General features: G+C 41.0%; 4 protein-coding genes across 6 annotated transcripts; all 4 read left to right on the forward strand.

The window, feature by feature from the left end:
• Positions 1-981: 981 nt before the first annotated feature.
• On the forward strand, positions 982-2103 carry LOC115345960 (feather beta keratin-like). The gene is made up of 2 exons (XM_030025509.1): positions 982-1040; positions 1366-2103. Exon 2 carries the CDS (start codon positions 1387-1389, stop codon positions 1681-1683), a length of 297 nt encoding a protein of 98 aa, XP_029881369.1. The 5' UTR covers positions 982-1040; positions 1366-1386; the 3' UTR covers positions 1684-2103.
• A 5621-nt stretch (positions 2104-7724) lies between these two features.
• On the forward strand, positions 7725-8063 carry LOC115345896 (feather keratin 4-like). The gene has a single exon (XM_030025412.1). It carries the CDS (start codon positions 7725-7727, stop codon positions 8061-8063), a length of 339 nt encoding a protein of 112 aa, XP_029881272.1.
• Positions 8064-9923: 1860 nt separating this feature from the next.
• LOC115345897 (feather keratin B-4-like) lies at positions 9924-13422 on the forward strand. The gene is made up of 2 exons (XM_030025413.1): positions 9924-9936; positions 12775-13422. The coding sequence occupies exons 1-2, from the start codon at positions 9924-9926 to the stop codon at positions 13140-13142; spliced, it is 381 nt and encodes a 126-aa protein (XP_029881273.1). The 3' UTR covers positions 13143-13422.
• A 4232-nt stretch (positions 13423-17654) lies between these two features.
• LOC115345968 (feather keratin B-4-like) lies at positions 17655-20151 on the forward strand. 3 transcript variants are annotated; one of them, XM_030025525.1, is made up of 3 exons: positions 17655-18006; positions 18850-19055; positions 19324-20151. In XM_030025525.1, the coding sequence occupies exons 2-3, from the start codon at positions 19011-19013 to the stop codon at positions 19693-19695; spliced, it is 417 nt and encodes a 138-aa protein (XP_029881385.1). In that variant the 5' UTR covers positions 17655-18006; positions 18850-19010; the 3' UTR covers positions 19696-20151. The 3 variants fall into 3 exon arrangements, with proteins under 3 accessions (XP_029881385.1, XP_029881387.1, XP_029881388.1); XM_030025527.1 differs by lacking the exon at positions 18850-19055 and having other exon boundaries at positions 17716-18006; XM_030025528.1 differs by lacking the exon at positions 17655-18006 and having other exon boundaries at positions 18848-19084.
• Positions 20152-27273: the final 7122 nt, after the last annotated feature.

Below are 27273 nucleotides of genomic sequence, written 5' to 3' on the forward strand. Positions count from 1 at the left end.
GCTGCTCTGTTCTCAGTCCCTCCTTCCCATGCCCTTCTCCTCCACAGGCAATGCTTTGGTCCTGCTGCTCTTGTCGTGCTTCTGGAGAGTAGGAGGCACCTCTTGTGCCGTGCTCCTCCGACTGTCCTTGCCAAGACTCGTGGAGCCTGCTTGCTGCTGAGCAGGGTTGGGTGTCCTGTGGAAATCCTGCCACGTGTTTGGTCTTGCCTGGTGTGGCAGCAGTCTGGATGGCCAAAGTAGAAGTTGTGGCAAAGACACAGAAGTCGTGGCAGGAAGAAGGACGTGTGTCGATGGGCCAGCATGTGCCTCGGTCACTGCGGTGCCTCCAACTTTGCCAGCGGTCTCCAGCAAAGAGCGTTGGGAGGGGAACAGCCTTCATTCTTAACCACTGGTAGTCTGCTGCTTAAGGCAGGTAGGGATGAAGGAGAGAAAGAAGATGGCAAAAGAGGCAGGCAAACTTCTGCCGAGATCAAAGCTCAATGTCAGAGAGAGAGCAGGGGTGCCCTGCCTAGAAAGGCGATGCCTAATACAGTGTGAGTGAGCACAGCATGAGAGAGCGAGCGACTGATGGTGCCGTCCGTCCCCTGCATGTGGGTGTCCAGGCTGAAAGCCTCAGGGTTAGGAGGAGACCTGCCCCATTCATCAGGAAACACTTTAAAGTGAGGCCCTGGAGGGCAAGGGACTAGCATCACCTGGCGGGGTGGGACACTCCTCATCACTGCCTGGATCATCTGCCTGTGCTGGCGTGTCATTTCCCCTGGAAACGTTTTGGCCTCTAATACTGTCACTTGAAAGGAGCCTGTGTGGCTGAATGGGCATGTCACGAAGAGGGAAATGAAAAGGCAGCGTTGCAGGGAACACAAGCAGTGTCCCCATTGCTGTAATTGTGATGCTTTGCATGCAAGATGAGCTTGTTGGCAAACACATTACATGCGCAAAGAGTGCCTCTGGGCCCCGAGCAGTCATGACCAGTATAAAAGCCAGTCCAACAGCAGGCTTCCTCATCCACTTCTCTTGCCTTCTCCTCCTTGGTGAAGAAGGTGAGCTGCAACCGCCTTTGCCTTTTTCTTCTCTTTCTCCTTTTCCTCTTTGTCTTCCGGCCTCAACCGAGTCTTTGCCTCAGCACAGCTGTTGCTGAGAGCCTTGCTACTCGATCTGCTCCTGGTGTCCCTGTTCTTCTTGTTCTCCAGTGGGGGGAGGTGGGAGAAGGTCTTGGGCTTTCTTTGCAGGGAGGGGAGCCTTGGGGACCAGGGCTCTTTAACCTCCCTTCCTCCCTGCTCCCCAGACTGTGCCTTTGCTCTTGCCGAGCAGGCTGTCAGGCTGCGCCTCACATGCTGCCTCTGCTTTCCCTGCCCTCTCTCCCAGGTGCACCTCCCCCCCGCAGCCATGTCCTGCTACGACCTGTGCCGTCCCTGTGGCCCAACCCCGCTTGCCAACAGCTGCAACGAGCCCTGTGTCAGGCAGTGCCAGGACTCCCGGGTGGTGATCCAGCCCTCTCCCGTGGTGGTGACCCTGCCCGGACCCATCCTCAGCTCCTTCCCCCAGAACACCGCTGTGGGATCCACCACCTCCGCTGCTGTTGGCAGCATCCTGAGTGAGGAGGGAGTGCCCATCAACTCCGGGGGCTTTAACCTCTCTGGCCTTGGTGGCCGCTACTGTGGCAGAAGGTGCCTGCCCTGCTAAAGCCGGGCTGGGCGTCCAGTGAGTGCATCGACCAGGAAGCCCAAAGCCGGGTGCCGGACCGAGGATGGAGCTGCTGGCCAGGGTTTCCAGGGGGCTTGAGCACCCTCGTGCCCTCCCGCAAAGGAGGGAGGGAAGTCACTGCTGTCTGGGCACGTTGCCAACATAAGTCTTGTTCTTGAAATTCCTGCTTTTGTTGAGTTGCGTTTTTGATTTTGAGTTTTCTATTGACTTGGTATAATGGTGTACTTTTAAGTGATCAGTGGATGGGTTTTATTCACGAATTAAGGAAAAGCAGAATCTTGCTTGCTGTATTTCAGTTGGAAAGGTTTAAATGGCTTCATTCCATTATATAAATATATATATTCCTTTTGTTTTGCAGAATAGTACTTGACTTTTTATCATTAAACTGAGCTTGCATCTGAATTTGAGTTTCACTGTGGTTTTCTTCTACCTTTTTTGTCCCTTTTGTGAGGATGTGTTAGGATATGGGAAAATCTATGCATAGTACCTTTTCAGTGGAAGGTACGAATTGAATAGTCGCCTCAAGTAACCTAATAAAAATAATTTTCATGTTATTTACACTCTTGTGATGCATTGAACAGATTTACTTATATATTTCTCTTGTTAGTTTTTTTCCAAAACTTTTTCCACATCTGTGTGTTAAAGTATAATTGTGATATTTCAGGTTGGGAGCTTTTTGATATTATCACTTATTTTGCTTCTTTGAAACTCTGAGAATTTGAAAATGCAGAATAAGATTTTCAGAAGCAGTATTTGGGTCTCTATTTTTCATTAGGCTGAATAATACCAGACTCTGAATCTTTAACCATGACACACTTTGAGTGTTCTTGACTCAAGACTTCAAATGTGAAGCAAGTGTTCAAATCTCATCAGAGTAATAAGAGTCTTTATATGATGGTATCATTATTAAATTTTCTGATGGGCTTTGATGTCCTTTTTCAAACCTTGAACAAAATCCATTAAATCTTATTCCTTACCTAATCCACACAAGAACTCTCATAATATAGATGAAAAATTACATGATTGAGGAAGTAGACAAATTACCATAGGTATTTCCCTTAAGAACAGTTTGGGTTTAATCCTGTTTACTCACCATCTAGGAATTTTCTCAAAGATGTTAAAACTCAGCACATGTTGCAACTAAGACATCGAAGAATAATAAAGAATACACTTGTCTGTAGGTACATAAACTTTTAGAAATTTATGCAAGTTTTTAATTGTATTGACTCCTTTGCTTTCTGGCTGGAGCTATGTGGGGTCTGGCAGGACATAGCACAGGAAAGCAATAAGAATGAGAGCTGTGTAATTTCTGATGACTCTATACCTTGTGCAGGGTTTTCTTCTCTAGAGCCCACTAAAATCTATTTGAAAATTGAAGTATCATAGTGCTGAGATAGAAATAGTGGAGGAGCCAGAGGGAAGATACCTAGCATTCAGGTTCAGTGCTGGAACCAGTCCAAAAGTCCACACAGTAGGGGAAAAAAGGTAGGTTTATTTTTTCCAAATATTTTACACTTAGAATATAAGTTTTCTTTACTTAAGAATTACTTACTTGCAAAGTTACCAAGTTAGGGGGGGGGGGAAATAGTTTAGAGATAAGATGGGATATATTGCCTTTTAGATTGTGGCTTGAGGCAGCAAAAGCAGTGTATGAAAGATGGTAAATCAATAGGTAGTAAACTGAGTGGAATCTCTAATTAAAAATTGGTTTCCATGAGTTTATTTTCCAAACAAGTAATTGAAGGGACTGGAATGCATTCACAAGCATATGGTACCCTGTTGACAGAACTGGTATGACTGAAGTAATTAGTTATTCACTCAGATATGTGAGGAATCACTGATTGCACTCTGATATACACCAAAGAATGGCTTCATTCTTGGTGGCAGTAAGGCGTCTTTCATGACGCAAATGGACATGTAGCATAAAGAGTACAGAAATTAATTTCAGGGGAATGAAATGTCTGGTTAAGTGGCCTGTGTCCAACATGAGCATGTCCCAAAAGGTACCTTTGTGGTGCTTCTGAATGAAAAAGCTTGGAAAACTATCCTCTGCCGTAAGACTGTGAGTCTATGCTTGCTGATTGAAAAGAAAAAAGAAAGCCGTGTCCTGGAACTAGCCATCTTCAGACAGCATGGCATCCTGGAGTGTTTGTGCAGGGTGTTGAAGCCTTTATTAAATGCGTCATTAGAGACAGTTCCTGAAGAATGTGAACATCAGTTTGAAAGCCATGTCCTCTTTGTATGTTAAGACTGGAGAAATGGGTACAATAACTATGCATATGGATGTTTACAAATTTGAGACTATTGAGGTATCCTTTTTTGCATTAATTAGTTCCCATGTATATTTTTGCAGGTTGAAATTTTTCTTGATAATGAAATTGTTTTGCTTTTGTTTTGCAGTCTAAGTTCAGCCTGGCATTGCATGAGAAGCATATTCTACCCATTAAAAATTCTTTCATCTTCACAATTTATGGGTACTTTTAATTTCTGGTACTTTTATACTGACTCTATTAGTGTCAATGTGAAATTACTCCAAGTGCAGTCTAATAAAGACTTTTTTTTCAGCTCCTCAGCAATTTATTAGCTTGCAGGTGTCTTGGGAGCACAAACTAGGAAGACATTCAAGATATTTACTAAAACTCTCTGTGTGCAATTCCCTGTCCGACCCACTTAAGAACAATTTTCAGTTAACTTGTTCACCATCTTTGAAAAAATCTCTGAGGCCATCTCCAAGGAGGGCTTCAAGCCTCTTGGATGAGTTCTCTGAGCCAATCAGACCAATCTGGAGTTGAGTCATGGTAAGGAGACAGTTCAGGAGTCTTTTTGAAAATACTGCAGTGATCTCCGATGAGTTAATTTTTTAAAATATGAGGTAGTATACCAAATAGAAGCTCTTGTATTAATAGAAGGAAGCAAAAGTGTTGAAAAATTCTGTGGATGTTCTTACAATTTTTGCAGGAAAATTAATTCTCCAGGTTGCCAGTAAGTACCTGATGCTACAGAAGAATTTGTATTTCAAAAATGTACATGTTTTACATGCTTATGGGTTGGTAGGATTGTTTAGGTCTGGAAAGGAATGAAGGAGGAAGGGAAATATTTAAGAGCATAGGTGGGTCACTTTAGATAATGTTATTGAAATATGAAAAGCAGTTTAAAAATTTGTAAAAGGTTGATCTTTTTCTTTAAAGAATTGTTCAGGGTTGGTTTCCATAGAGTCTGTTAAAATACAAATGGCTTCACTTTGAGAAGGTATGAATCTATGTCTGGGCTTATACAGGAGAGATTGCAAAGTAAAGTTAAAAAATATATTAAAATTTTGTTATATATTCCACTTATGCAATGAACTTCCATCAGTCTCTGGTGTAATCACTGTTGTACTGCAGTCTGCACCAAGGAAAAAAATACAATGGCAAACAGGCCCTTGTGTGGGTTTTTTTCCCCCAATGACTCCACAGTTAATCTTGTGCAAGGATAATATCTCAAAATAGTTTAAAATTCATATGTGTCCTCAAGATGACTTGTGAAGTGCTCTTCATATCTGTGGTCTGAGATGGTGCAGAAGGGAGTTATAGCTTCCCTTCATAAAAGAACTGATAAATCAGGTTTAAATATCTCTGTGTGCTAGCAGCTGTGTTACCAAAGTGTAATAGGGTAATACTATCCAAATTTGATATGACATAATAGTATTTTTCTCTGAATTTTACACAGGGCTCTGATTCTTTCTCGTTGGATTCTGTGGGATTTCAGGTGTGTATATGCTTGTGCTTTTCTGCAGGGCCTTCACAAAACACGTAAGTTCAGTTTAGATTGTTCTTATGCTTGGCTGGAGTCAGAACTTTGTAAACATTGGTGGAGACCAGAATTTATTAAGGATTTACACTGACATTTTAATAAAAGAATACCTTTGAATGATGAATTATGTATTCTATAAATTCTTCTTAATATTTTTCCTTATGACTAAAGTGAAACATACACTGGAGGATAAATTTTGTTGTGACTGAAAGGTGGCACTGGAATAAATTTGGTCCGTAATACCAGAAGATGAGAGAAGCTTGTATGATGGAATGTGTATGTCAGAAGATAAGGAAAGGAAAACAAAGTAATAAACAGTAAGAAAAAGACATTTAATCAGTTGGAAGCGTTTTGCATTTAGAACATACTTGCTGGTAAATAATTTCATGCACAAAGGATGTCTGTGGTCCTCAGGCCATTCAAGATGCAGTATAAAAGCTAACTCAACTGAAGGTCCTTCCTACCACTTCTCTTACCTTTTTCCTCTTTTCTGAACAAGGTTAATTCAAATCTACTTCTCTTTTCCTATTTGCTGAATTCTTGCCTTCATAACAATTTGATTGCTGGTTTGTTTTTTTTTTCTCCACAGTATTCTGGTAGTTGCTGGATGGTTGGGGGAAAAACTTTTTCTCTTTAAAATTTTTATTTTGCTGTTAGAATTGCAGATATTTCTGGAGTCCCGACTTGTCCATATGGATCCTCGAAATGGTGATATAAATTTATTCAAATGTGGGCTTTCAGACATGCTAAGTGACTTGGAAAAGCCTAATAATAATAAAGATTAATAAACTGAATTGGTAGAATACCTGTGCAAGGGGGTTGGAACTAGGTGATCTTTAAAGGTCCCTTCCAACTCAAACTATTCTCTGATTCTATGCTTAAAGAGATCTATGTGCACAGTCATCTTTCAAGTAGCAATGTGCATTTTATATCTTTAAGGGTCTTATCCATCACCCGTAACGCCTGAAATTTCAGTTGGGTTGATATGAAAACAACAGTGTTTGTAGAGGATGTGGATGCATTTATCTTCAGAAATGTCATCCAGAAAAATCCTTTTGTTTGCTGTTTATTCCATGGGAGGCTTCTTCAGTGTTCCCATTTTTGTTATGATGAATCTACTACTGGACACAGTGAGAAACAAGAGGGTAAAATGAACCAGATACTAAAAGAAATAGCAGAGAGTGAGAAAGCTAGGAAGGATTAAAGCAGAGGTTTGTGGGTGTTAAAAATCAATTATGTCAGACCACAAGCTTTTGAGCTCTAAATACCACTGTCTAAATGAAGACAAAATGAAGCTGCATACTGAGATTAGAAGGATTAGTCATACTGAGTTCAGCAAGGATATTGGCTCTAATCATATATCCTCAACCTTCTGCTATAGTAATCAACATGGACTTCAATATGATAGCATCAAAAAGTTCTACTTGGTGTCTTACAGTTGCCAAGTTTTGAAATTATGTTATAGGGTGCAATGACATCTCCTGCAAGTTTAGAGAAATGGTTTCAGGAACTGTGAGGGCAAGGGGAAAGAATAGAAAAATAGAGGAGAGCTGAGCACCCAACAGAGTGAGGTGGGCATAGGAAACAGTGAATTTTGTGTTTATTGGTGTGTTGGAACCAGACACAGGGAGTATGCAAGGAACCCCTAGCTTTCTCATAGATGGCACATCTGTGGACAAGTTGTCCAGGAAAGATTTCCAAAGACCTCAGCTTCAGGTATGCTTGATGATACTGAAATTTGTACTTCTTCATAGGCAAAGCTGGAACCTGGAAAATAATTCTTCATTTCATTTTCCAGATGTCTATTGAACTCTATACATAAGTACATTGTGGCTAGGTATTACTCATAATTACTACTTCTACAATGCTCTGAATACCTGGGGCTGGATCTCTGTAGTGTCTTTCCAGACATACAGCCAATCAAATTACTAAAATTAAAGTAATGATACATGTATGTGTCCTTTTGTTCTGCTGCCAGCTATTCCACTGGATCACCAACAAGTGAGAGAGAATTATTTCAGCCTCCACCTTCTTGTAGCACATTTAAGAGTTAAAGTTAAGTTTCCTTCTCAACTCACTCCCCACTCAACTCCTGAAAGGATCCCTAGAAAGGTCCTGTTGTCCTGATACCTGATCTGTGTAAATGTAAGTGCAGTATGACTCCTACACTGCATTCACTTCTGGTCCTGTATTTCAGACTTACCTCCATCCCACAGACATGTCCTGCTATGAGCAGTGTCCTTCCATCTCCTGCAGCCCAACCCTCCGGGCAAATAGCTACAGTGAGCCGTGTCAGGCAGTGCCAGGACTCAACAGTGGTGATCCAGCCCTCTCCCGTGGTGGTGACCCTGCCCGGACCCATCCTCAGCTCCTTCCCCCAGAACACCGCTGTAGGATCCTCAGCATCTGCAGCCATTGGGAGCATTCTCAGTGCTGAGGGAGTGCCCATCTCCTCTGGCAGCTCCTTGGGATTTGGGAGCTTTGGCTATCCAGTCCTGGGCAGTGGCTATAGCTGGCCCTACTATTGCTACAACACCTACTGCCGTGGTTTCTATGGGCCGTGCTAAAGCATGAGGAGCAAGCAGGAAGAAATGACCAGAAATGCTGAAGCACGACTGATGCAGGACTTGGCTCATGGCCATGGTTTTCAGAAGCGATGTTAGATACCCACAACTCCACCTGAAGTTAATGGAGCTGTGGGAGTTGGTCATTCTTTAAAAGGAAGCCCCTACTGTTCTTATACTACTTTGTATTTCTAATCAAGTATGTAGTTCTGCTGTGCATCACTGTATTTGATACTACCTGGTGTAAAATTTATAATTTAGACAGTAGATGGGACCTGATTGTTGGGGTGCAATGCTGCACTGAAAGAAGGGCTCTGTCTGTGGAATACATCACCATGAGATATGCCATTCTTCCCATATTGAAACCTGTTGCTTTGCAGCATTTTAATCCACTCTTTGGTATTATTAAAGTTATGCTTTTATCATATCTCCAGTCTTATGTTATTTCTTTCTTCCCCTCCTATCTTATTTTGAAACTTTTTCTGGGTGAAATTCAGCACTGCGTAGATATTGCTACCAGGCAGAGACATGATATGAATACTTGTTGGGCCGCTAATAAGTGGAGAAGAATGGGTGTTTAGAGCTCAAGATCAAGAAAATATTTAATTTTGCAGCTGAAATGCTTATTGATTCCACACTGACTTATCATAATACTTGGCTTTCTGCATCTCTGCCAAGAAATTATTCTCAAGGCTGGAAGTGTTTTATGATCGAACAGAATGGCAGGGTATCTAATCTTGCATATAATGATATTTGTTGTAAGGAATCCTGTTGTGATTCACACTCTCAATAACTCTGACTTGGAGCTGCAGGGTGCAAAGAAAGGTTTACACTCTTTTACCATCAAATCTCTTCTTGAATGCTTGGATTTGTGAAGTAAAAGATGAATGGCAGCAGAAGTCTCAAAGGAGGTATACACATAGATTTTGTGACAGAGAGCAAACCCGTTTGATCTACTTACTTGCTATCTGTTACATAAGTACTGTGTATTTTAGGGCTCCTTATAAAAGCCTAGCTGTCTTTACTGTCCCAGCTGCAGCCCTACAGAATTCTAACAAAAAGCTCATGTCAAGGAATGAAGCATGTTAACATAAAATAAATATAGGACACTTGTAGGCAATAAAACCTTTAGAAACCCTTGCAAGTAAATTGTTTTTGCTAAAAGTAAGGACCTGAGATTTAAACCAGATTTGCTACTAAAACAATAGATTTGGGGGAAAAATTGAAGAGATTCTCGTGTTTGGGAAGGTTTGAGGCATTCAAATAATTCCAGTTGTATAAACTCTGTTGCAGCTGGTTAAATCGTTCCCAGTAGTTAAATTGCTTATGGTTTATGTACCAATCTAATCTCACCCTGGCATCAGATGAAAAGCATTCCTCAAAGCTTCTTTCATCTCAAAGATCTGTGGATCATTTGAATGCCTTGCACTAGTATACTCAAGCCTCTGAAGTCAACATAAAGATGATACAAATTTCAATTCATGTAAGTAATTTGTCAGCTCTTTGGCAATTTGGTAGTTCACCAGCCTGTCATGGGAGCATTCTTGTTACACAAAGGGTTTTAACTGAGTGTGTGGAATGTGAAACTCCATTACTGATCCATAAGTGAGAGCTGTTATGTCCTGGATCACCAGCCTTAACAATCCCAAAAAGCAAGATCCAAAGGCTCTCAACCTTTTGGGTGAACTCTAGGTGCTAATTAGACTAAACTGGCAGAATATTAATGAAAACATTTCCACGCTGTTAATAAGTCTGTTTCTAAAATATTATATGCCCTCCAAGGAAAACTGTTTATGTCCCTAGAGGGAAGAATGAGGAAAAGTTAGCATTCCTTGACTGTCTCATTTTACAGATGAAAGGGAAATGAATTCTCCAGGTGAGTGACTGCTTTCAGCTAGTATAAGGAAATAATTTTTTAAAAATATATAAAAAGACAACAGGTAGTACATTGGATAGTAGAGATTTTGAGGAAAGGGAAGAAAAAGACCCTCTCCTTCTTTTGTAGAAAAGGAGAGGAGAATTTTCTTGTGGAGAATCATTAAAGTATATGGAGTTATAGGATTTTACAGAAGATGAAGATTTGGCTTTATTTTTTTAAATCAATTATGAAAAATTTTAATAAAATAATTAAAGTTTCCGAAGGTGTTTACCTTGAATTAGTTTGTGAAGTCCTTTGAGTGATCTTGACTCACATACTTTGAAATTAGGTTATTAGCCAGGTGATGTGAGCGTTGAGATCTTGTCACATACCTTGAACATGAGGTAGCATGAAACTTTGCATGTTTGAGCCATTAGTGAAAAGCTGTTCTGAACTTTGATGTCCTTTGTTCTTCTGAAGGACAAGACCAACCTATGTATAAAGACACTCTTCATTTAGAGTTAATTCATATCTCTTGCTGAGGGACAGTGGTGCTAAGAGGAGAGACCTGATCCCTGCTTTTTGCATACTTCCATCTGTGCAAGTATTTCCAGCAGGTTGGAGTACAGCCAGGGCAGGCCACTGCAGGCTGCAGAGACAAAAAAATCATGTAAAGATAAATGTAATGGAGAACTGCTGGGTGTAACTTCTATTGATGTCATAGTTTGGCTCCAGCAGAACACTACCTCTAAGAATCAGTACTTGAAAGCAATCTTTAAAATGCACATTTGTACTTAATTTGATGTGAAAATTGCTGCACATCCTAGTGCCTTACTGGGATTTCAGGTAGGAATAATGGTGATTCCTCAGATGAGAGACTGCAAAGAAATCATATTGAGAATTAGAGGCAGTTAATAAATGTCATGAAATATAAGATCAAGTAATCAAGCTCTTTCATTAAAAGTGTGATTGTTTAACTTTGCCGTGGAAAATGAAGTAAACATTTATGATTGGGTAAAGAAATGCAGTCTTGTATGTGTTTGTATTAGCTGAATTCATACAAACTGGGAAAACTGTGGGTTAGCCCAAGCAGTTTTAGAATGTGTTTTATTGTCTCTGGCCAGCAATTCTCACTGGTCTTAACTTTCTTTAACCTTTGCAATACTCATGGAACTTCAGTCCTCTTCTCAGCTGTATGTTTGTGTGGGATTGAAATAGTGCGGAAGTGCAAACTTTGGGAATACCTATTACACACCTTGTCTTGTGGTAAAGCTGAGTCCTTGAAATGAAAATGGTTGTGATTTGAGCCCAGGCCCCCACCTCAGAGCTAAATGATTATTCACCTAAAGGAGTGAAGTCTTGAATAAGGACTATGCATCACATACACTCCCCTTAAGCAGTGTCTTGATGACTAAAATGAAACATAAAATGTACATTGGCCTTAGGAGGCAATGTAATTACTGTTGTAATTCAAACGAGTCACCACAGCCTTCCAAGCAATTAAGCAGGTGCACATTGATGAACATGAAAGCTTTGTCTATACTGGAATGTGAACGTAATAAGGGGAGGGGAAAAAATAGAGCAATACTAAATGAGATTTTGAAAGAAAAAAAAGGAGTTGATCAGTTTGGTGGATTTTACATGCAAAAGTATGGATCATTAAGTAATTTCATGCATAATATATGTCTCTGGTCTGCAGACAGTCTGGAACATACTATAAAAACCTATACAACACAAGACTTTTCCATCCACTTCTCTTGGTTTATTCGCCCAGGTGAACAGGTAAGTCTGAATCTGCCCAGTGTCTTTTTAAATGCTAAACTGTTACTTTGATGACTGCTTGCCTTTTTTGTTGTTTGTTTGGTTTTTTGTTTGTTTGTTGGGGTTGGTTTTTTTTTGGGGGGGGGGGTATTCTTAATTCTTTATAAATATTGCTAGCTCTTTTCCTTTTGGGAAAGAAAATCAGAAAGGCTTACTTCTATCAAAATGAAAGACTTTATTTACTTGTGAAGCAGGGTGTAATGAGACAGGACTTAGAGGATACTGGCAATATTGTTTCTCAAAACAAGCAGCTTCATGCTCCATTTTAGAGATCAATTGTAAGGGAGTAGCTAGCCAATGAACCTGGTTGGAAATACATTCTCATCTTGAGGAACTGGGACTAGCGAAAAAAAAATTAATTGTGCTGAGTTCCAGGGTTTATCCCCAAGTCCTCTTTTCCACAGGCAGAGGAGCAGGAATGCCAGCAGACTCAAATACATTGAATTCGAATCAAGGCAGAAACTTCTGATCAGGAAAATAATCCTTCTTCACACTCCAGGTTTGCCTGTTCTAGTCATACAACATCTGGGAGCAAAGGAAGCTTCTCAAACACTTTCTATACTTCTGCAAATGCTGCTGGCTGGGCTATTAGTGACTAAGTTCTAGTGTTAAGGCACTAAATCCAGTTATGTGTCGATGTTCAGGTCGGGGTCACTTTCCATGCCTGATGAGAGCTCCAACTGCTGTTCTCCATGTCCTAGTACAGTCACAATTGCACCTTCTCCAGAGAGACAGTGCAGGGGGAAACTACCAATGAATGGGAAATGCTTTTGCTGGCAAGGGTTAGGGCAAACTTTACCATGACTGGCACCACAGTTCAGAGGCCAGCCACGGAGCTGAGACATCCTCCAGCAGGCTTATAAAAATAAGAGAAACCTCTATGCTATTTTCAGACTGCCTACTATTTCAATCTAATAAGTGATTACCTCTCTGACCACCTTCTCTAGGTACTTTCACATATGTTATCCTCTTACCTGACTTTTATAAACTTAATACAGATTTTATATTGCAATTACTTTGTTCCCTGTATTTCAGTCTTCCCTTCCCTATACACGTCTTCCTATGACCTGTGTCCTCCCACCCCCTGTGGCCCAACCCCACTGGCAAACAGCTGCAATGAGCCCTGTGTCAGGCAGTGCCAGGACTCAACAGTGGTGATCCAGCCCTCTCCCGTGGTGGTGACCCTGCCCGGACCCATCCTCAGCTCCTTCCCCCAGAACACCGCTGTGGGATCCTCAGCATCCGCGGCTGTTGGGAGTGCGCTTAGTGCTGGGGGAGTGCCCATCTCCTCTGGCAGCTCCTTAGGATTTGGAAGCTCTGGCTATCCAGGCCTGGGCAGTGGGTACAGCCGGCCCTACCGTCGCTACAACACCTACCGCAGTGGCTTCTATGGGCCGTGCTAAAGCACGAGGAGCAAGCAGGAAGAAATGACCAGGAATGCTGAAGCAAAACCCGATGCAAGACTGAGCTCATGGCCATGGTTTTCAGATGCGATGTTAGACACCCACAACTCCACCTGAAGTTAATGGAGCTGTGAGTGGTTGGCAACTCCTAAAATCAGGCCTTTGCTTGTCTTATTCTTTGAATACTTCATACTTATGATGAATCATATTTTTTTCTATTGCTGTAGATGGGACTTTATTGTCTCAGTTCACAGCAGCACTGAGAAAAGAAACCCAGGATGAAAAGACATATTAGCTGTTGTCTTACTGAATCCTAGAAATATGTACTTATACTTTGTGCTTTTTTATTCCACTTTTTGGTCTCATTAAAGTTATGCTGCATCACAGTCCAAGTCTCCTGGTGTTTGTTTGAAAAACTTTTACCAGCTCACTTTTTGTAAAATTTCTTACTGTTCCTCCATTTTATTAATTGAAAACTACTTTTTCATGTTGACTAGAAGTAAGGGTTTAGCTGACGACCTCTATGCCAAGAAATCATTTTACAGCCAGGAAACGTTGGGAACAATGTATATATAAGGTAGAGGCTTTTGTAACAAGTAGAGGCCTTTTGTGGAAATAAACTAGATACATTGTAGCAAAGTGGATACTATATACAGAGTAGATACTTTGTCTACAAGTACTATAGATTTGCTACATTTCCTTCCCTAAGTCTGGCTTTCATCAGAGGTAAGGCCATCCACTTAAACTACTTGTTATCAAGTTCCTCTTGTTCATCAGAAAGTGTTTCTGATGGCCATTGTCTGAGCAAAGTGGGACCCCAAAGACAAAAGACCATAGGGAGTTTGGGGGGAATGCTCTAAGAGGAGACCTGCTCCCACTGCAAATTATATTGTGTATTTTTTGTAATTAATGCCAACCTATCTAAGGCTACTTAAATGTAGATTTGTAACTCATGTTGTAAATAGAGCTCCTGGTGCTTCTGTGTGGATCTTCATGGGCTGGTGCTGAAATAGTTGGGTTTAGCAGAGGTACTTGTGTACGCTCAGTGATCACAGGCATCTGTGGAGTTAAATGTCAGGCTGAATTTTCACCCCACGCAAAAGTCTGTAATTTCAAAGTTTATTTTGAGTATGAAAACCCTTCTCTTCTTACCAGGATGGAAAGGCTTTAAATGAATGTGTGTTAGTCCTGGGTCTCCAGCTCCAAACAAGTAGGCTGTGATCTTTTCCTTCCTAAATGGCTAAAGGAAATAAATGTAAAATCAGGGACCTGGCATGTAATTGCAGCAAAATGCGGGTGAGTGATATCTCATGTGACCCTTGGCAGAAAGAAATCATGCCTTGTGAAACAGGTTTATACCAATGATTACAGGCAACCCCTTGCTCTGAGGTGATTGACTACAAGGACACATTCATCAGTCTTAGTGGCACCAAGACACCGGTCTGCAAGGACGGTGGATCTGAAACATAGGGCCATAGGTAAAAAAATACTAATTGTACCCTTACAATCTGAAATACAATTAAAATCTGCATTTGAAAAATGATTCAAACATATCTGAAAAATAACTAAAGCCCACCCATTTTGGGTGTGGTGTTTTGCAGAGGTTCTGGTGAGTAAATAATTTCTTCCCTCCAGCGTAAATTAGTTTTTGTTGTTATTTTCTTCTACTGTTCCCCATTGAATTCCAGCATAACAACCACACTACACCTGGCTCTTTGCAGAAATACTCCACAGATCTGTATGCAGTAGTCAGTTACATTTATTTTTTTACAGAAAGGGAAATTGTAACATAAATTGTTTGAGCTTATTAGACCACAGTAAGATGCAAACCCAAACCTCAAACTTTAGCCGTTTTAAAGTTCTTCATAACAGTTTTTGAATAACATTAACAATGAAAATAGCTATGTTAAAGTATGAACTTTGAGGACTACATATCTACCTATAATTGAATACCTTTGCCTTCAGGGGAGCTATTTGAGCAGCAGAACCTGATGTTGTGAAGCTCAAGTCAGACGCTCTACCTACACCAAACTCAGATTACACATACAGCATGTACTATTCAGCTGCCTGGGCTAAACAACAAATCCCAGCAAATAATGAGTGGTGGGTTGCAATAGAAACAGGAATGCCATGCAGAGGCATCCTGTCTGACTGAACTAAACAACCTTAAGCTATAGGTACATCTTCTGTTTTAAGCAATAAGCCAGAAATTGCTAATACTGTGAGGGCATTAGCAGAGTTCACTCTCAGTGGCCTGGAACCAGGTGTGCTAGATTATTGTTCAAACTTCAAATGGCTGTGTAGGATATGAAGGCTGTTGCTAATGCTGTCAATAAGCACCTATTTTAGTACAATTAACTAAGAATGAGGTCTGAGATAAAAGCAAGGGCTATCAGAGCTGTTGTGAATGATGAGAAAAGGGAATGGCATAGGAGGGCTCTGAGTTACAAGAATTTTTACAGATTTGTTCAACTGCTCAAAGTCTTTGAGGCATCCATTTCTTTATGATGAGCTAATTAATTACAATTCAAAATTTCTTGTAGAGGGCACTCTTCTTACCAGGAAAACTTCCATTTTCTGTGTGTCTGTTTCTCCATGCACAGATTTTGGGGTCACCTTTGTGTCTGGAGCCATTACATAGAAATTGTTGTGAGTAAGCTTCCAGCTCCATTTTGATTAACAATTTTTTTTTCAGACATTTAGTCACTCACAGGTGTCTCAGGAGGATGTTCTTACACTAGGCAAGAAGTTTTAATTATAATCTGAGTATATAGGTCTGTCCATGATTATACAAAAAAAGCTGTGACCTTCTATTTCACTCACTTTAATTCATTTCAAAGATCAGGCCATAAAGTCATTCTGGCTGTACAATAAAGTGGCTGGAGTTAGAACAATAATTATTGTAATTATTTTCAAAGAAGGCTGTAGACATCTCTGAATATGTTGCCAGATATTTTTTTTTTTAACTCATAGTCTGATTTTAGAAGTATTTTGTGTTTTCCAAGATAAGCTTGGATGAAAGAAGAATTTAAAAAAATGATGAAAATAATCTATGGATACTGCTATGCAAATTAATTCCTCAAATAGCTGCTAGGTACCAGCTGCTATAGAGGAAACTATTTTTGAAAAAGCCTGCTAATCCCTTGGAATATGGAGAAGTACTGAGGAATGGACAGGGAAGGGAAGCTAAATAAGGCTGGGGCAATTTCTTTGAGAATCTCCTTGAAATACAAGATAGCTTAAACCAAACCTTGAGCTATTTTTTAATTAAAAATAAAATAGTTGTAATTCCTGCAGCCAGGAACAATGACATAAATTTTAGAACCCAATGACTGACCTGCACTCCCAAATCTTAATAATATGTTATTACAGAAGTGATATGAGAATTCAAATAATGTGATACTTTGCATGCCTAGCACTTTAATAAAAGCTTCTGATAAACTTTGAAGTTCTCAGGAACCTGTGACCAAGCCAAACAAGTTTCTGTTCCCAGGGGATCTTCACAAAGACACTCATAATTTAGAGATGATTTACATGCCTCAGTAGTTAAAGTGCTAGGAGAACAAAACCCTCAGTACTAATCTCTGTGTCTAGGATTACTTATGTATTTTACCCCTTGACTATTTATCCTGTAAGCCCCACCTATAGATGAAGTTCAATTTCATTGGACAATCCAAAGACTGCTGTAAAGTGACAGAAAAATGGACTGCAAGTGAAGAAATTATTGACACTTGATATACTTTTGACTCTTCTCCAACTGGCTACCATTAGTCTATAACACATCTGTACCAGACACTGCAGGGACAGGAAAGGAAGTCTTGTTGTATGTGACTTCTTCTGCCTCCACAGCCGAGTTTTGCAAAACCTTATCTTTGCAGAACTCTTCCTTGAGAACAAAAGTCACCAAGCAATGCAACATATTTATACATGTGGAGGTTAACCTAAAAAACAGTTGCTGATGTTTTGAGGTCCAAGATAAGAATAAAAGTGGATTTGTGGTTTCTTTAGATAAAGAGGTCCTAAGAGATCAGGCCCAGAATTAGAGACAGCCAGGAAAGATCCTGTATTAATAAGATTTGTCCTTCAGACTTCCACAGAAGTGCTATCATTTGATATTATCTTTTTAGACTGGACTTCTAATATTCTTTTTTTTTTGTTTCTTCTTCCATGTCAAAGAAGCAGTATCTTAAGTGTTTTTCTAGTTATATCTTGGCCTTTGTACACAGCCATAACACTTTTCAGTTCCTCCCAACTCTCACAGGGTTCTTCAGTGTCCTTCCCTTTTAACAGTATTTGTGCTTTTTCTCTCATTTTGGGGCTGGAGTTAGGTGAAAATTGTGTGTGCATTCCTGGCCATTTTCTGAAAAAATCAGTCTCTCTTCTCTTTTCCTTAAAAGCAGCTTGAATGCCCAAACTACAAGTGCTCATGGATTGCCTACAAAAATCTGAAATTCTTCATGATTTCCAACAGCATTTACCTTGCAGAAGAGGGTGCAAGGGACTGCATTATGTAAATTATGCTTAATCTCCTTTAATGACACCAGGCAGATCCAAAAGGGTTTTGAAGGCAGAATAAATTCTTCTGAATTAATCACTCCAGTGTTCCCAGAAATTAAGTTGGCCCAGAATATTTTAAGATGAAAGAAACTTGTGGTCAGATATACATGCCACAAGATAAGGAAGTGAAGCAGTAATAAACACAAATACTGAGGCAAAAACCCATGTAATCAGTAGTGGCTCATAAATAATTTCATGCACAAAGAATGTCCCAAGTTGCTGGGCAACTTGGGACTCAGTATAAAAACCTGCACAACTCAAGGCTCTTCCATCCATTTCTCTTGCCGCCTTTGCCTTGGTGAATAAGGTAAGTATGAACCCACCTATTCTCTCTTTATATGTTGAACTGTTGCCTTGATGACTTTGTAGCTTTTCCTCACTAATGTTGTAGTACATTCAGCTTTTTTCTCTGAGGGACAAAGGGGTTTTCATATGGAAGGGGAAGTTTTCTGTTGGTGGTCAGTTATAAAAAATCATTGAATGGGGCAATTAGCCACAAGTTAGCCAGTTAGGTCTATTTATTCAACTTTGGGATCCAAACAAGTTTTCAGGTCCTGCAGCTGAACATAAAATACCTGTAGTGAATTCTTGGGTCTGTTCAGAGTAGTGTGCTGGCCTGTGGAATATTCAGCTAAGGCCAGAAGATTGGAAGAACACAAGGATACTGGCCAATACTGGCAGTCCTGGGTCACTAGCTCTCCACATAGAATGCAATCATCAGTCCATGCCTGCCTGCCTTTGAAACTCAATTTGTAGTTCTTCTGCAGGCAAGGACTGACTTTCAGCCAGTTGCTTCTCCATCCTCCAAGCAACTGTGGACAGATTTGCATTGTAGCTTCTGAGATCTGATGATGATGATTTTAATATTAATAGCAATACACAAAAATAGAAGTGTTCCTGAATTCAGCTACCTGTCCTTCCATTTCTTATTAAACAGATTTTAAGTGCTTAAGCTTCTATTTTCCACTTACTAAAACTGGGAGACGGGACCTCCGAGATGGAACATGCGTGAGAGGAAGCAATAGGAATGAAATCAGAAAGGTTATTTGCTGTATTAGCATTAGGTAGGACATTTGTCATCATTGACTGTTTAGCAAAGAGGCAAGCCTTGTTTCAGGAATAACAACCTAAGTCTTACCTGTTCCAGCAGAGCACCTTCATCTGAAGGCTACAGAGTCAACCTCCATTTCTCTAGGACATACAAAGCCCTAATAGTTTTCATGTGTGCAGCCACAGCTGCAAAGCAAAGTGTTGAAACTGCCTTTTCCTAGGGTAGTGTTATGACCATGTGGTTAGGGCACCCTCTGCAACATGAATGAAGAGGCTTTCAGCACCAGCATGTACCCTGGTTCCTGGGTGAGTTGAATAACCACAGAGGCTTCAAGGTAACTTACCAACTGAGATGCACCAGTGCTGCCTTCCCTAGCAATCTCCTTAAGGAAAATGCAAGATCAACCCTGTTTTCAAAGTACTTCCTCTGGATCTGGTGAAAAATGCCATCTTTCTCCCCATGGAACCTCTTGTTAGTTTGTTATACACTCCTCTTATCAGAGAATTTCAGGTGTACTAATAGAGTTTTATTTAAATTCTTGTATTGCATTTATTTCTTTTTTTTGTGTTTCAGATTTACCTCCACCCCACAGACATGTCTTGCTACGACTTGTGTCCTCCCACCCCCTGTGGCCCAACCCCACTGGCAAACAGCTGCAATGAGCCCTGTGTCAGGCAGTGCCAGGACTCAACAGTGGTGATCCAGCCCTCTCCCGTGGTGGTGACCCTGCCCGGACCCATCCTCAGCTCCTTCCCCCAGAACACCGCTGTGGGATCCTCAGCATCCGCGGCTGTTGGGAGTGCGCTTAGTGCTGGGGGAGTGCCCATCTCCTCTGGCAGCTCCTTAGGATTTGGAAGCTCTGGCTATCCAGGCCTGGGCAGTGGGTACAGCCGGCCCTACCGTCGCTACAACACCTACCGCAGTGGCTTCTATGGGCCGTGCTAAAGCATGAGGAGCAAGCAGGAAGAAATGACCAGGAATGCTGAAGCAAAACCCGATGCAAGACTGAGCTCATGGCCATGGTTTTCAGATGCGATGTTAAACACCCTCAACTTGAAGTTAATGGAGCTGTGGGTGCTTGGCATCTCCTAAAAGCAGGTCTTTGCTTGTCTTACTTTTGTTATGCTTTGCTTTATATTTCTGATCAAATGTCTTGTTTTCTTATGCTTTTTTTGTATTTGACAATGACTAGGTAAAATATGTAATTATTAGAAATCGTTCTGCATAACTGAATTAGTACAGTCCACTTAAATAATGAAGAAGGAAGATCTCATTTGCTGAGTGTGTCATTGTGAGAGGGATGAGTGGGTACTGTCCTTAGTGGACCATGGAAATGTATTCCTTACTCTTTACATTGCTTCCTTCCATTCCTCAGCCTCATTAAATTTGTGCTGCATCATATTCCGAGTCTGCCTGTACTTCTTTCTTCTCCCAGCCCCTTTTCCAGCTTGTGTGTGGGGAAACAGGTCCCTCTGCAAGTCATTAGTTCCAGCAAACACTGTGCAAATAACTTCATGCTAATTGCCAAAGAAGAATGAGTCAGATTTCAGTTGTGGAAAAGTTTTTCTTTTGTCTATGCATAGTAAATTCAGCCTGAGACAGTTTATCAAAGGCTAGGAAGAGATGATGTTCACCTGCAATGGGTGTGTCTCCTGTTGTTCAATAAGCAAGAAATCTTAAAGTAAGGGAGCTGCTTCTGTTTACACTTTAAAGACCCTTTACCTACTGTACCATGAAGATGGAAAAAGGCCCTTTAACTGTTTTAATATTCCACTTTTATGAGAAAATGATTGTTTTGAGATGGATGTCTTTGAAGAGGGATGAGAATGGGGCAATAAGCTTATTTGAGAAGGGGCATTAACTCCCCTTCAATGAGAAGTGGAATAGCCTAATTTCAGGGAAAAGCTTACTGAGAGGAATACTGTTTCTCCTTATCCTGTAGATATAATAGACAAGAGTTTCTTTGTAGAAAAGAGGACAGAGGGATGCAGCAGGAAAATCTACAGGGGCATGAGGAACACTAGAAATTATAGGGATAAACCTTTTTCTGAAGCGCTGCCTCCACTCATCTGTTCTCAGCTTGCTGCACAAATAGGATATATGTTCTATTACCTGGGCAACCTGGAAAAAGATTGTGGCTTTCTCTACCCTATCTGTGATACTTAGGAAGACTGCTTTAAAAGAAGGGAGAGATTATGCTTTTCCTGAGCACAGCTGAGCTTGCTCAGGGCAGAGGTTGTGGGAGAGAGGCAGCAAGCTGGTGAACCCCTTTGAGTGCAGCCCAGAGCTTTCTGATGGGTGCAGCATCTCTTGGCAGCTGAGATCAGGCCCTGGTAAGTCTCAGAAGGGAGGAAGAGAAGGCAATGTGGTGTTTTTACAAGGGAATTGGCCTTTGAAATTTGCTGGCCTGGGAAGCATGTCTGGAAGAAAGAGATTAAAAGATTTTACTAAACCTTTCTTAGTGTGTCTTTATAAACTGACTCCTATCTGTTGCGTCTAGTAGATCTGAACTTCATTGGGCATTGCTTTGTTCTAGCTTGATCATCTGTGTTATAATAAGGGTGGTGTTTAGAGACTGGGAGCTTTGTCCCTGAAGGAAGAAGGTTTGAAAAGCTCTACCTAAAGGCTCTGGATGATTCAATGTCCTGTCAGGCCATACAACTCACAGCCTGCTATCTGTGAAATTTCTTGCTTGGAGTCCTTGTCTGTGTCTGTACGGACTGATGTTGAACTGTATTTAAAGCCAGGGAAAGATGTTGACAAACTTATATTGACTACAGTCATTAGTGGAGCTAAATTAAAGGAGGTACATCAGTTCTGTGAAAGAATTAATAATTTTAAGGAGTAGGTTTTCTTAATAAACAACAGAAAAGAATGGAAAGTTAGTAGTTTGATATTATAATACAGCAGAAGGTTGGTCTGAATTAAATGTGTAATATATTTTTTTGCCATCTCAGCTGAAGCTATTGCTTGATCTGTATTAGCTTTGTGTGGTAAGGTTTTGGTAGCGGGGGGGGTTACAGGGGTGGTTTCTGTAAGAAGCTGCTGGAAGCTTCCCATGTGTCTGACAGAGCCAATACCAGCCAGCTCTGAGACGGACCCATCACCGGCCAAGGCCGAGCCAATCAGTGATAGTGGTAACGCCTCTGTGATAACATTTTTAAGAAGAAAAAAAAGTTGCGGGACAGACAGAAATGGCAGCCGGAGAGAGAGTGAGAACATGTAAGAGAAACAACTATGCAGACACCAAGGTCAGTGAAGAAGGAGGGGGAGAAGGTGCTCCAGGTGCCAGAGCAGAGATTCCCCTGCAGCCCATGGTGAAGACCATGGTGAGTCAGGTTGGCCCCCTGCAGCCCATGGAGGTCCACAGTGGAGCAGATATTCACCTGCAGCCCGTGGAGGACCCCATGCCGGAGCAGGTGGGTGCCCAAAGGAGGCTGTGACCCCATGGGAAGCTCACACTGGAGCAGGCTCCTGGCAGGACCTGTGGATCTGTGGAGAGAGGAGCCCACAGAGCAGGTTTTCTGGCAGGACTTGTGACCCGCTGGGGGACCCATGCTGGAGCAGTGTGCTCCTGAAGGACTGCATGCCGTGGAAGGGACCCATGCTGGAGCAGTTCGTGAAGAACTGCAGCCCATGGGAAGGACCCATGTTGGAGAAGTTCATGGAGGACTGTGTCCCGTGGGAGGGACCCCATGCTGGAGCAGGGGAAGAGTGTGATGAGTCCTGCCCCTGAGGAGGATGAAGCGACAGAAATAACGTGTGATGAACTGACTGTAAACCCCATTCCCCATCCCCCTGCGCTGCTGGGGCGGGGGGCTGGTAGAGAATCCAGGAGTGAAGTTGTGCCTGGGAAGAAGGGAGGAGTGGAGGGAAGGTGTTCTGAGAATTGGTTTTATTTCTCATTACCCTGCTCTGGTTGATTTGTAATAAATTGAGTTAATTTTCCCCAACCTGAGTCTGTTTTGCCCCTGATAGTAATTGGTGAGTGATCTCTCCTGTCCTTATCTCAACCCACAAGCCCTTTGTAATATTTTCTCTTCCCTGTCCAGCTGAGGAGGGGGGAGTGATAGAACAGCTTTGGTGGGCACCTGGCATCCAGCCAGGGTCAACCCACCACAGATCAAAGAGGATGCATTCTAAAGGAGTCATCATTCATTTGCCATTGTTGCAAAATAGCTTTCTCTTATGGACATCAATCTGCATATCTAACACAGCAGAGAAGTTCCAATTCCACAGTATCAATATGGCTGGAAAGAGTTACGGCTGAGGCACTACAGTGAAGGTTTCTTTAACATATTCAGGTGGATGGATGATGACATTTCTCATGACAAAGTACATTTTCCTACTCTTGCAATCCCCTTCTGCAATTCTCTGTTAAGCTTTCTCCTAATCAACTGCACCAAACCTCTCCACAGAGGTAACCCCTGTTGTGGAGGTGATTCTTTAAGTGATCCAAACCCCTCTTCTCTCTCTCTCATGCCCCCCCGTGTATGCATGTACACTCTTTCCAAAGTTGGGATCTTTCCTTCAAGCATTCACAAATTGTAGCAGAAAAGTCTGGTATGGAGCTCACTTTTTCAAAACAAAAAGCAAAAACAGTCCTCAAGCATCATTTCCCCCCTTCATTCCTGTCCCAGACTGCCTTCTTTAGGTTAAAATTTATTATAGCAACAAGTATAGCACAGTCCCAAAGTAAAAGGTTTCTCTGTTTGGTTTTGTAGTTAATCAGAAAGTGTTTTATTCACTGCTGGAGAATATGAGCTAGATTACCATGTTACAGAGAAAATTTTCTAGGCAAGACAAGCTCAGGCACTGCCTCTCAAGTTGTTACTGTGTTTGCTTTGGTGTCCTGGTTTTGGCTGGGATAGAGTTAATTTTCTTTCTAGTAGCTGTTATATTGCTATGTTTTGGGTTCAGTATGAGAAGAATAACACACTGATGTTTTCAGTTGTTGCTAAGTAATGCTTAGACTAAGTCAAGGATTTTTCAGCTTCTCAGGCCCAGCCAGCAAGAAGGCTGGAGGGGCACAAGAAGTTGGGAGGGGACACAGCCGGGACAGCTGACCCAAACTGGCCAAAGGGATATTCCATACCACATGACATCATGCCCAGTATATAAACTGGGGGGAGTTGGCCTGGGGGGGGATCACTGCTTGGGAACTTACTGGGCATCAGTCAGTGGGTGGTGAGCAATTGCATTGTGCATCATTTGCTTTGTAAGTTCCAATTGTTTTATTATTCTTGTCATTTTATTATTGTTATTATTATCATCATTAGTTTCTTCCTTTCTGTTCTAATAAACTGTTCTTATCTCAACCCATGAGTTTTACCATATTTTTTTCCCTGATTCTCTCCCCCATCCCACTGGGTGGGGGGGAACTGAGTGAGCGTCTGCGTGATGCTTGGTTGCTGGTTGGGGTTAAACCATGACATTTGGAAATGTTATACAGCGTTAGACTGGGGTCTTCATAATCAGGCAGCATGTGTGCAATAACACATAGTATTAGACAATAAAACAGCAGCGTAAAAACCAGTGCATGGTAGAGTACACATGCTCTGAATGAACGAACTGTCTGTATCTTCTCTTTCTCAATTTATAAACTTTCTTCTGTTAAAGTCTATCACTGAATAGCTGGAACAAGTTGGTCCCATAGAAGAAAGAATAACATGGGCTGCTTTTGCAGGACACTAAGTATTTGCTACTGCTGTCAGTGAAAATATATTTCAATACCAAATTTTTTAAAGCTGAAACCAGAATTGTAACATCTGCTGTGCATACAGGGATAAAGGAAGAGGCAGGAAGGCTCTGAAGAGCAAGAGCTTTTTATAGCTTTCTCAGGCTGCCTGGAGGATCTGAGACATTCTTGCACATTTACTAACTAGTTCCTGCTTTTTTTTTATTTATTTTTTTTTCTTTGCATATGGCTGCGTTCCCACTAGTGAATTTGTTTTGTTTACTGTTTAAGTTTATTGCCTGGACTTATCTTGGCATTGGATGAAAACCACGATCCATGGTGTCTCTTTCATCTTTTTGGTTTGCATCCTTTAAATATGCCTGGCTCCATTATACGGACTACACCTTCCCAAAACGTGGATGAGTCTAAATTCAATTTGGTTAGGAAATTTGTCTGCTCTTTAGCATTTTGGTCACACTGGTCCATGGGAGTACCACCTGCTGTCACAGCAAGAGCTTTTAATTTAAGTCCTGAGTGTGCAATTTCATCCCTGATAAGTGACTGTGATGGGATTGCTACTCTTTGTAATATTCCAAAGAGCAGTATCCCAAAGCTTTCAACTCCTGGGATGAGGAGACTGAGCCAGGGAGGTTAACTTAACATATGATCACCTTCAGGAGAGGACTTGTGATTCTTTTTATCATCACTATACCTTTTAATGAGTTTGTTTTCAAAACCACATGCTTCTCTTATGGTCAATAGATAGTGATTGCTATGAAGGAATGTGTTTTTTAACATTTTGATACAGCAGTAGTGTGTCTGTGTGTGTGCCTCAGTAAGAACATTGGGGAAAGACTGGTAAATCTCAAGGGATAGGAGAGCTTCAGTCAGTAGTGTCACTGATGGGGGTCATCACACACCTAAGAACATCCAGTGACTGATGATTAGAATGGGGTTTTAAACATGTAATTTTGTGCAAATACTTATTTGTATTTTAAGTAAAAAATGGAAGGACTCCAGTTTGTGACACCATATAATGTGAGGAAGTTTGTGAAATTCATTAGTAATCCTGGTCACAAACCTTAAATGCTGATCATGTTCAAATAGTGTTACATACCTTCACATTTTCTGATAACGTATTATTTGCATGTCTGAGCCATTGATGAAAATGTGTTGTGAACTTTGAAGACTTTTGTTCTTCAAAAGTGTACAATCAGCATTTATTTCCCAGGAGATCTTCATGAAGATACCCACAGTTCAGAGATAATTTGCATGTCTCTAGCTAAGTGATTTAAACATTAGGGGAGGAGAGGAGAGATTGGAATACTGATCCCTGCCCTAAAGTCTGCTTATGCATTGTATGCAATTACTTTTTAATCTAGAAATTGTCTTTGAAAAAGAAATTGAATTGGTGCCCATCGCAATGTTCTTTAAGACCATGTAAAATGAAGACAACATTATTTGCTTTCAAAAGAGGAAAAAAGAACAAGAATATTATAAACTTCTGTAAGTAGCTACCATTAATTTGGAGTATAATTTTGTATAATAGTGCAAGACACAGTAGGGTAAAATAATAATTTAATGGCAAATGTAAAACTGTTTGGCGTCTTTAATGACCCTATACGTAAGCTTGTGCAAGACTTTGAGTGCAAGTGCCTCTGACTAGCCTAAAATTCACATGCATCCTCAATCTGACCTAAATTGTTTTCCTGGATTTTGATGTAAGAAGAAAGCAAAAACTGCAGACTCCTTAGATTAAGGACTTTCACACTCGGTTCCCAAATTGACGAGCTGTGTCTCAAATTCCTTCATGGAATTGTAGTAGTTTAATATTAAATGAACAGATCAGACTGCTGATACCCTTTCATCCTGTCTCCAATGTCAAGAAAATAAAACAATATGTTCCCTCAAATAATCTGTTTCCCAGTAAGTACCTTTGAGACTGGTAAAGTGTAATCAGCTCTGCTAAGTGCTTTCTGTAACAGTTTTATTTTCTGAACTTGTGCAGCTGTCTGGCTGTTTGAGAGGAATTTGGCAAACCTACAGTCCAATTCAGAGTCAGAAATAGTAACTTCTGGCCTTTTCAGAGTGAGATGTGTCAAAAACTCATGCTCTCCACGAAAAGGGAAGGAGGATTTCACAGGATACTTCACATGCGTCTTTCCTAATGTATGTATTCATCTGTGTCAAATGACGTATATTGCATATATTGTGCTTAGGATGCAAAATAATTTCTTTAGTAACTCAGATGAATCAGTTGATCTGGCCAGGAATTAACTGGGCTCATAAGAATTTAAGATAAAAGAAACCTCTATAGTAGAATGCATATATTATGGTAAGGAAATGAAATCAAGGCAATAAATACAAACAGTGAGGAAAAAGTAAATCATCTGCTGGCAATATTTTGCATACAAGAAGTCTTTAGCAATTGCCTGGTAAATAGCTGCATGCACAAAGTATGTCTCAGGTCCTCAGGCACTCTAGGACACAGTATAAAAGCCAGCACAGTAAGAGTTGCTGCCATCCATTTCTTCTGTTTTATTCTCTTTGGTGAAAACGGTAAGTCTGAATCTGCTTACTATCTTTCAATGTCCTGAATTGTTGCCTTCATTGTATCTTACTTTTACACTGTCTTATCTATAGCAGTCTAAGGTTTATGCTCTTTATCAGTGTGTGTGTGTGAGACCTGAAAGTAGCTCTTTCTCTAAAAGAAGGTAGCTGTTCTTTGAAGGGTGGCAGTTGCTGGATGCAGGACTTCAGACTCATTTTTCATTTGTGTCACTGGATCATTCAGTTCCAAGATGTTCAAATCTCTACATGTGAATTGCTCAGCAACTAGAACTAGA

This window comes from Aquila chrysaetos, chromosome 9, assembly GCF_900496995.4.
Source record: "Aquila chrysaetos chrysaetos chromosome 9, bAquChr1.4, whole genome shotgun sequence".
Lineage (NCBI taxonomy): Eukaryota > Metazoa > Chordata > Aves > Accipitriformes > Accipitridae > Aquila > Aquila chrysaetos.

What these genes read in the sequence shown, in the direction of transcription:
- LOC115345960 (XM_030025509.1), top strand. Translation starts at nt 1,387, where the DNA reads ATGTCCTGCTACGACCTGTGCCGTCCCTGTGGCCCAACCCCGCTTGCC.
- LOC115345896 (XM_030025412.1), top strand. Translation starts at nt 7,725, where the DNA reads ATGAGCAGTGTCCTTCCATCTCCTGCAGCCCAACCCTCCGGGCAAATA.
- LOC115345968 (XM_030025525.1), top strand. Translation starts at nt 19,011, where the DNA reads ATGAATGAAGAGGCTTTCAGCACCAGCATGTACCCTGGTTCCTGG. An exon ending in GCATGTACCCTGGTTCCTGG is followed by an intron (nt 19,056 to 19,323) that starts GTGAGTTGAATA and finishes TTTGTGTTTCAG; the next exon opens with ATTTACCTCCACCCCACAGA.